The 10,000-nt window shown below is 42.1% G+C and overlaps 1 protein-coding gene across 1 annotated transcript in view; it reads left to right on the forward strand.

The window, feature by feature from the left end:
• The first annotated feature begins 9,242 nt into the window (after nucleotides 1-9,242).
• Nucleotides 9,243-10,000, forward strand: part of LOC137986509 (zinc finger protein 14-like) — a 1,110-nt gene continuing 352 nt past the window's right edge. Inside the window, exon 1 of the mRNA XM_068833542.1 lies at nucleotides 9,243-10,000. This exon is cut by the window's right edge and continues 352 nt beyond it. Coding sequence (XP_068689643.1) covers nucleotides 9,243-10,000 — 758 coding nt within the window.

The raw sequence follows: 10,000 nt of genomic DNA on the forward strand, positions 1-10,000 counted from the left end.
AAGCACAACAGTATTACTGTACTCTCTTGCGTCCTCACCAGTCTACGTCTTCCCTCATGGACAGAGTTGCAAACATGACTCCTCTCCTTTGACTCAAGTCCGCTGGTCAGAATGGCACGACCATTAAGAGTGGCAGAAGGTAAGAAAGTTTGTTACTGCATTTTAAGTGAGAGATCGCTCTCTCCGAAGGTGTTGTATTGTTAAATCTTTGTTTGCCTGCCTCCTCCTTCTCGGAAATGATCATGGCTGTGTCTAGATGTCTGGCAGCCGGAAATCATTCGGGCGCAACTCTTTTAGAACGAGTAATAATCGAGTATTAAGCGCGAGTGCACAGGAAAATCGAGCAAAAGGCGGCCACAGTCGAAAACCTAACCTACCCTCATTTTCAGTCTATAAAAGGGTACTGACGAGTTTACAAACCTCCCGGGGTTTATTTTCCGAAATACGACCGATTTTTGGAATTATTTGAGATTTTGGATTTCGCCCGTCTGAAGCCTGAAATTAACGGCCTCACAAGGGAAAATCGACCCACCGAAAAAACTGCTTCGCGTAACCAAACATGTTAACCTATCGGCAATCTAAAACTTAATTCCTATAAAATGGACATCTAACATCCTATTTACAACATATTTCCGTGTCTGAAGTGTAAAATCAACGCTTGCTAAGCGCATTCAAAATGCCCATTTGCGAATGCGAAAATTTATAGGCAAAACTGAAATCGAGCCCCCGGTTATGGGAATTCTCCAAATTGCCCCAAATTTTGGTTTCGAAGCCTTGAGATATAGTTTTTAAACGTACATTAAAATTTTGGTTGGGTTTTTTAGGGAGCGCTTCACAATGAGTAGATCACTTCGAAGAAATTGTGCGCTCAGTGACCTCAAATTGACCTCAGAGTGTTTGTTTACATTGACTAGTCGCATCGGTTATAATGAAATGAGCGCTTCATATTTACTAATTTTCTCATTCCATATTTAATTTGAGAATGAATCTGACCTACCATTGTATGATTGCGTCGGACAGGAGCATGGATTGTCTTGCAGCGGCAGACTTAAGCCGATGGCGGCTGCATATGAAGCTTTTAATCGGGTGTAGTAGATATAAGCTTGAACGTTTCAGGAAAAGCCTATAATTCTATCTTAATGTAAGAAACGCTGAAGTTCATCGATCAAATATGCCTGGGTACGCTATTAAGACATCCGTGACACACTTAGATCTGTTTTTGTGTTGGAATCTGTTCACTCTGGAGCTGATGAGACCTGGCGAATGCAGGCAGAGCGTTATTTTGGAATTGCGTGACAGATTGTGAAGCACCTCACAGACCGTTTCATTATTTGAGGCGGGGGAGGGGGTGGGGTGGGCAGTTACAAAAAAAAAAATTTTGCACAGATAAAAAGTAGAGAAAAACGTACATTAAAGAAATATTGATAATTGAAATCCATGTGAAGGGAGGCATCCAAATTAACAAAATCCGCCGCGCAATTTCAAATCCAGGTTGCGCACAGAATGTTCTTGGGCGTCTTTGCCAAAGATGAGAATCGACCAATCGTATGGGACTGTTCCCACGGTCGGGGTTTTGCGCCAGTGAGAACGTAAATCATTTTTTTACCACTGTGGAAGGTGAAGCTTGTTCCTTCCAAGAGATCGTTGGCGGGAAGTGTGGTTTCAGTAGCAAGGATAAAGAAAAGTCCGTGAAACTCATCCCATTGCTCAACTGCACCAGTAATATAGATAACCATAAGTCTGCACTTGCCTTTACTGATGTGCAGAATGAAGTTGAGCTCATTCTCGCAAGAGCGCGTCTCTTTTCACGTCCGCAAAACATTGATCAACTCAAGATTTGCCCTCACCATCGCGAGACACATGGTCTTGGCTGGAAACGCAGCTCAACTCGTTGCGACGTCCCGGCTTTACTGTCCTCACACAGTGCGAAAGTTGAGAATCGGCCGGGAGCGGAGAGGGGGCTCACTAAACTAGCTTCACAAACGGTGCTTAACGAAACTGGCATATTCGTTCCCGTCGGATCAGGTGAGTTTTCTTAAAGGTTATTAGTTAGCTATGTCTTATATAGACACAACTGATAGCAACCGCCATAAATAGCGAAATTAACGTACTATTTATACATCATTATATTTGTAGGCGTGTGCTCCTGCTGCCGAAAGCGCCTTGGCAAGATCGGACGAGAAGTCCCCTCGGGGGAAGTTATAGAGGTTTCTGATAGGATGTGCGCCCTGAGCCTGGTAAGGTGACGATACGTGTAAAAACCACATGATACTAAACGTGAGGCTTATTTTCTCCATTTTATACCCGGAGAACGAAAGATTTGAGATGTCGCATGAAAGGGACAATACCGCATTTTTTTCAGTGTTGATTAGTTAGCACATAATTCGAGCAGAGATGTGACTGGACTTTTGTGACTGTTGTTTAGACTGTGGATGGTTCTAGTTGCAGGGGGTCCAACACTATTCTAATTAGCTCACTGATCAATGGCCGCCCGAGAGATAATCAAATCTTTAATCAGACCAATATTTTAGGTGTCCCTGTTTCCTGGCATGACCGCGAGGATCCGGGAACAAGAATAATAAGTGTGGATAACGATAGAGTATAAACCAGATATTCTTGAACAGAGGTAATTATTTAGCAATAATTAACTACCAATAGCACTAAGTAGAAAACAGAATAGACTCAGCGGGTAGTATAGACTAGATATGGTTGCGGATCAGGACCCGTCAAGAATCAACCTTTTGTTATGATGGTGCCAAATGTTTCTGCCAAAACAAAAGCTCCAACGAAAGCTGGTTCCACTGGTGATTGGTCCTCACGCCGCTCTTTTTGCGCAGTCAAACCTAATAGAATAGTCTATTTTTGTTAGTATTTAGGAAACTCTAAACATCTGTTGTTTCAATCGAAACACAGGAAGCCGGAGGAGGCTCAGCATCTGCAGCAGGTGCAGCTATCGAATCGTCACCGATGGCGCAGAGTACGCCAGCACCACCCGCTAATGCAGCAGAGCAGTCTACCTCCTTGGCCACACTTCCTGAGAGCCTCTACTCGCCGTCATTAGATTCTTCCTTAGACATGACATGCACGCCAGTCTCCCGCGGTCGGGCAAAAGACCGTGTCGCCGCTTCAGAAAATGAACGAGTTTCTTGAGAGCAAAGATATCAGCCCAGTCCGCTACCCTGCAACTGTACCCTGGTCAGACGCAAGTGCGAGAACACGGAGACGTCATTTGCACAAGGCCCGCCAAGTAGTGGGTGCAGTCTTAGGAGAAGTGGCGCCGCACCAGTCTGGGCAACTGTGGAGAACACTCACTACGTACCGCTCTCTAGAGCATGAAGACTCGTCCTGCAGCGAAGAAGACGCAGAAGTAGATGTTGATGACGTTCTGATGAGCGCATTGGCAGATTGCTATAACAGCTCTAGCACGTGGCAGGTCCGGCGCCAAATCCTTTCGATAGTAGCAGACAAGTTTACCTTGCGCACGATAAGAAGGTGGATTCCAGACCTCACTAGATATCGGCTCACTACAGCAAGAGACCACGCCCTGCGTTATGGTAGAGGAGTCCTCCCGTCACCGGTTGTTCACACTAAAATGTTCGTGTCCCAAACGCAGGTTGACCACTTTCTAGATTTTATAACTAGCCCGCACGTCATTCAGGATTTGCCATTTGGGCAGAGATCGATAAAGCTGTCAACGAACGAGGTGGTTACTGTGCCAAATGTCGTACACATGATGATTCCTGAATCCATTGTAAAACAGTACTTTGCTTACACCGAGGAATCAAACTTCAAGCCACTGAGCCGTCGCACACTGTTGAACATCCTCTCTATGTGTTCCGCGTCCGTTCGCAAGTCACTGCAGGGGCTCGATTATGTCAGTTCTAACGGGGCACAAGCCTTTGATGACCTCTGTGATGTCGCAAAGCGTCTAGGTGACGACTTCATGGGGATGTCATGGGCTAGAGAGCAGAAGGAACACCTCAAAAACACCAAGCGATACTTGAAGAGCGACTTCAAGGTAAGGACTGCTATATGACTTGTCTAGTAGTTAAACTTCGATTTTACAGAGTAGGTGATTTGACTACCACGTTTTCCTTATTAGCAAAGTCACAGAGAGTGTAAAGGCCGATTTACATGGTACGACTTTGTCGCATACAACAATCTTACGACAGGCCTACGACATGACTTAGGACCCAAACGACAGTCGTAAGCGAGGTGTAGGTTTAATTTACAAGATACAATGTAGTAGGCCTGTCGTAAGCTTGTCGTATGCGACAAAGTCGTACCGTGTAAATCGGCCTTAAGGAAACAATATTTTGATCTTCCGGTTTTGGCTTGACTCAAATATATATATTTTTTTACTTTATTTTTTTTTATAGTATGTCCAGAGATTTGCGCGTGCACACAGCTTGCGTGCATTCTTATTTTATGATGCCACGCGTGACGTTGGGCGCTTGCATCTTTTGAGGTGTAATGCACTCAATTCGACCAATCAATGAGCTAGGGATTTCTGTGGAGAGCGAATAATCTAATTGTTTTAGTATAAACGTACTAATCGTTCGAACCTAAAAAATTTGAATCCTCCTCGCAGACAGACTTCGAAAACGGGAAGAAACGGCCGCCATTTTGTTAACCGCTACTCACCATATATCACAGAATAGATAGTGAGTAAGGCAGTCAGTGAGAGAACGGCATTAGGGATAAAACGCTAATAGATTTATACTAAATATAGATGAGTATTTATAACTGCTGTTTTCAGGTACATGTGTCCAAGACCTCCAGCGTGCCAGACCACTGTAGGCAATATGCCCTAAGTTTGAAACTTTTGGATCAGTTCTAGTTTGGACAACTGTGAACTGCACCCGATTATATACAGCCGCCATCGGCTTAATTCTGCCGCTGCAAGACAATTCATGCTCCTGTCCGACGCAATTATATAATGATAAGTCAGATTCATTCTTAAATTAAATGTGGAATGAGAAAATTAGTTAATATGGAGCGCTCATTTCATTGTAACCGATGCGACTAGTCAATGTAAACAAACACTCTGAGGTCAATTTGAGGTCACTGAGCGCACAATTTCTTCGAAGTGATCTACTCATTGTGAAGCGCTCCCTAAAAAACCCAACCAAAATTTTAATGTACGTTTAAAAACTATATCTCAAGGTTTCAAAACCAAAATTTGGGGCAATTTGGAGAATTCCCGTAACCGGGGGCTCGATTTCAGTTTTGCCTATAAATTTGCGCACTCATAAGGTCTTACCAACTGGCCATTTTGATTGCACTTAGCAAGCGTTGATTTTACACTTCAGAACCGGAGATATGTTGTAAATAGGATGTTAGATGTCCATTTTATAGGAATTAAGTGCTAGATTGCCGATAGCTTAACATGTCTGGTTACGCGAAGCAGATTTTCGGTCGGTCGATTTTCCCTTGTGAGGCGGCTAATTTTAGGCGTCAGACGGGCGAAATCCAAAATCTCAAATAATTTCGCAAATCGGCCGTATTTCGGAAAATAAACCCCAGGAGGTTTGTAAACTCGTTAGTACCTCTCTATAGACGAAAATGAGGGTAGGTAGGTTTTCAATTGTGGCCATGAATTTTCCGTTTTGCTCGATTTTCCTGTGCATTCTCTCTTAAAGGAGATCCGAGAACGGAAGGCGAGAAAACAATTTTTAAAAAGTCGTTCTTACGAAAGTACACGATACGTTGTAATCAAATCGCTATGTTTTTGGAAGTGAACCTACCATTTAACCTCATTGTAACAGCAAAAAGCTCCGTACTGGAACAATTTGAACGTCCACCATTCTGGAAGTCATGTTGAAGGCTTGGGCGCATAGCGTGACGTCACTGCGCACATAGAACATCAGCTCCAAAATGGTCGAGTGTGCCGTAGTTGGCTGTTCAAACAGAACGGTCAGAGATTCCAAAAGAGGGTAAGTTTCCATCGATTGCCCTTAAAAAAGAAACCGCTCCTTAAGGAGTGACTAGTGGGTATTAAAGGGAAAATTTGTCCAAACTTAGCCAGTGCCACATTTGTTCGGAGCACTTTGAGAAGGAGTGCTTCAAAAGTTGCTGTAACCTCGATCAATCTATTGCCCGGCAGAAAACGTATTAAAATGCGACTTAAACGACGACGCTGTCTCGACAATATTTCCTCATCAGCAAAAGAAAAGCAGAAGGCTTGCAAGTGAACGTCGGATAAAGAAAGGTCCTCACGAAGAGGTAATAGCGCTATCAAAAATTAAAATTAAATCTCAGCTGGCAAATTATTTGTGACCATTTGTGTACATATGCTTACATGTTATTTAGTGTTCTTGTGGTGCTTTTATTCCGCGCACTTGACACAAACCTTCGATAGCGGTCTCTATATAGGACTTCCCTTTGTAAACAAATCGTTTGAAAGAGATGGTGCTGTGTTATACATCTATGATTCGGTTGATCTGCCTCTATGTCTGAACCAAAATAATATAGACAGGTTATATCGCAACCATTTCGCTGCCATTTGTGGCTGCCACAATACGAAATAAATAAAATAATCAAGCAGCACTTTCTTCCCATCGAATCTATGGCCGTTTATTACCTTCCTAGTGCCAAAATGATTAACATCTGCTGAATACAAAAGTATTTTTGACCTGAAATTTTATTTACGGCTTCCTCGATCTCCTTGCAGCAAAACATTCTTTCTCTTGTTGCCCTTTCCAGTTTGCACAACCCCCAAATACAAACTTTATTCAAATTCAAATTCAAATTGACTTGAAAAGGAGAACCTTGAGGTTATCCCTCTTTAAAGGGTCCCTTAACAAAAATAAACAAACAAACAATTTAAAAAAATTAACATCAGTACCATACTAAAACCTAGTATGAATTTAAGACTACTTAGTTGATTGGATGCTTATAAATGTTCATATGCTTCTTCAAATTCTTTCAAAAATGGTTTATATTGTCCTTCATTAAAAAGATGATTTGGTAAGTCATTCCAATGCTTTATGATTCTAACGAAAAATGAGAACTTATAAAAACTTACTCTTGCTGATTCCATTATCTTTCCTTTGTATTTTCTTTCTATTTCCTTTGTATTGACGATTTGCATTGCTCGCGTAATTTCACTTTGACAATATTCAAAATTATCGTTGACATTCAAGCCATTTAATCCAAATACTGTCTTGTAGCATTCTACTACAGATATTCTCTTCGATCTTTAAGAGTATTCCACTGTAGTAGCGCACTTCGTTCTTTGTAGGGCAAAGCCTGCGGTTTTTTGGCCAAGGGCAATTCTCCATGCTCTTCGCTGTACTTTCACAACGGCGCACACAACTCTAGTGAACATCGGCTTCCTCTGACTCCGAACTGTCTCGCATAGGTTCAAAAGAATAAGGCTCGATCTCAGCCATAATCGAAGCTAAATCATGATTCAGTTTCAACCTGACACAAGATTCTGTACAAATTTTGTTGACATGAAAAAAAATATGTGCGCAGTGACGTCACAACATGACGGCGGGCATTCCTATTATGGAAGTAACCGGAAGAAAAGATGTCCAAAATGGCGGACTTTCAAATAGGAAAAATTACCACGGGTTAGGACTTTTTGCGTCACTTTCGAAAGGCAAAATTCACTTTTTCTTTCTTTTTACTACAAATCTAAGCTATTTCAGTAGTTTTAAGCTCCCACATAAAATACAGCTCCTAGCCTTCCGTTCTTCTTTAATGTTCTCTTCTTGGGTTGTGTTCGTTCGGGCGCAACTCCGAGTAATAATCGAGAGTTACTGTGGTCTGCGTTGTTTTCGTTGTAAGGGGTTGTGCTTTTGTAAGACGCAAACCGTGACAAGCGCATAATTGGAAGAATAAAAATAGACGGTCACTATAAAACGAGTACTGTGGACTGCGGACCCGGTATAAAACTTGGACTGCGGACCTACAGTAGTATGAAACGTGGACTGCGGACTTGGTATGAAACAAGGACTGAGTTTAAAAAAAGACGGAGTATAGAACAAAACTAGGATTGTACTGGCCCAGATACAGATTTCCAAAAAAGTCCTCGAGTACTCTTATTCCGTGTCAAAATATTGTCACCTACACAGAAATGCTCAGTTACAACATCGACTAGGCTAGAGAAAGTATGAGTAGAGATTCTATCTCAAAATTGTACTTTACTCCACGAATTTGAAAAGGAAAGGAAAGGAAAGGGAAGGAACCTTTCTTAAGTGTCTGGTCGTTCTAGCGCTGGAGCACTAATTGGGACATTGTAAACAGAAATCACCAAATGGCAGATCGGTTCCCGAGCTGTCAGAGAACGCTTTGACATCTTTAGTTGATCAAAAAACAGTGAGAATACTAAGAAAGGAACAAAAGTTGCAGTCAAAGAAAGCGAGGGAAACGAAGAGTCACTCGTGTCGTGGACGCGAAGGAGAAGTTGGCAGAGCTATCAAGTCTCACGCATTTCGATGCAATCTCACGATCTCACGTCGACACTAGCATTTCTCACGGCACTTTTCTCGTAGGTAACTCTACCGTTTAAGCTTTCAGAAGTGCTCATGAATTCCAAATTCGTTCCTTCTCTGGCACTGAACTTTGCGGGCCAATGTTTAATTTGTTCGTGTGCTACCAATTTTCTTGTTTTTTCAGGACTTTCACCCGTTAATGTATGAATTATAGGCTGATATGTTAGCTCAGGCTGACCATAATAATATGGGCTCTCTTAGCAAGTAGCATAAAAAAAACCAAAATGTTGGACTCGACGGTGCATTTCCAGCAATCTGAGAAGTGCAAATTTCAAAGAATTTTCACCCGGAACCCCTTACAATTGTTGGCACCTCCGGCACAAGAAACACAGGACAATTGTATCTTTGGTGCAATCTCCAGCAACCATCTCACTCTTTGGAAACTGCATATGTACTGAGGAGATTTTATGCTGAAGCCAGAAAAAAGAATGGCGAGCCAAAGCATCACGTGTGAGGTTACGCTTTGAAAACTGTGAAATTCTTCAGGTTTGTCGATGCTGAGTGGGAAACTGAACGAAACGATAGCTGACGACGAATACCGTGTAACACGTGATCGCTGTGTACAATTTATACTAACTCATTAACTTCCATTAACAAATTAAGACCACTAAATCGTTTTTTGTGAGTTAAAAGATCACCAATGACTTGACTTTGACTAAGCCGTCGGTTGGACGTTGTTGATGGAAATGACTTCTTTTTCTTTTGCGTTTTAGTGTTAAGTGAAGTCAAAATCTGTTAATAATGTCAAGATCAGTTAAGGAAAGAAACTGCCGTTGTGTCAACAGGGGTACTTGGTGTATACAGAAAAGAAGCTGTCTCAACGAGGAACAAAGTCTTATGAGAGATGAACAAGTCCATACTGGAGAGAAGCCAAATGAGTGCAAACAATGTGGCAAGTGTTTTAGCGAAGCAGGGAAATTAAAGAAACATGAAAGTACCCATACTGGAGAGAAACCTCACAAATGCAAACAATGTGACAAGTGTTTTAGCTCAGCAAGTTCTTTAAGGACACATGAAAGAGTCCACATTGGAGCGAAGCCTTATAAATGCCAACATTGTGGTAAGTGTTTTGCCCAAGCAGGAAACTTAAGGAGACATAAAAGAATCCATACTGGAGAGAAGCCTTATGAATGCAAGCAGTGTGGCAAGTGTTTTGGCCGAGCAGGAGCATTGAAGAGTCATGCAAGAGGAGTACATTTAGGAGAGAAGCCTTATGAATGCGAACAATGCGTCAAGTGTTTTAGTTCATGTCAAAGTTTACGGTCGCACGAAAGAGCACATACCGGAGAGAAGCCTTATGAATGCAAACAATGTGACAAGTGCTTTAGCTCAGCAAGGTCTTTAAGGACACATCAAAGAGTCCACACTGGAGCGAAGCCTTATAAATGCCAACATTGTGGTAAGTGTTTTGCCGTAGCAGGAGACTTAAAGAGACATAAAAGAATCCATACTGGAGGGAAGCCTTATGAATGCAAACAATGTGGGAAGTGCTTTAGCAC

The sequence above is a fragment of the Montipora foliosa genome, unplaced genomic scaffold, assembly GCF_036669935.1.
Source record: "Montipora foliosa isolate CH-2021 unplaced genomic scaffold, ASM3666993v2 scaffold_217, whole genome shotgun sequence".
NCBI lineage: Eukaryota > Metazoa > Cnidaria > Anthozoa > Scleractinia > Acroporidae > Montipora > Montipora foliosa.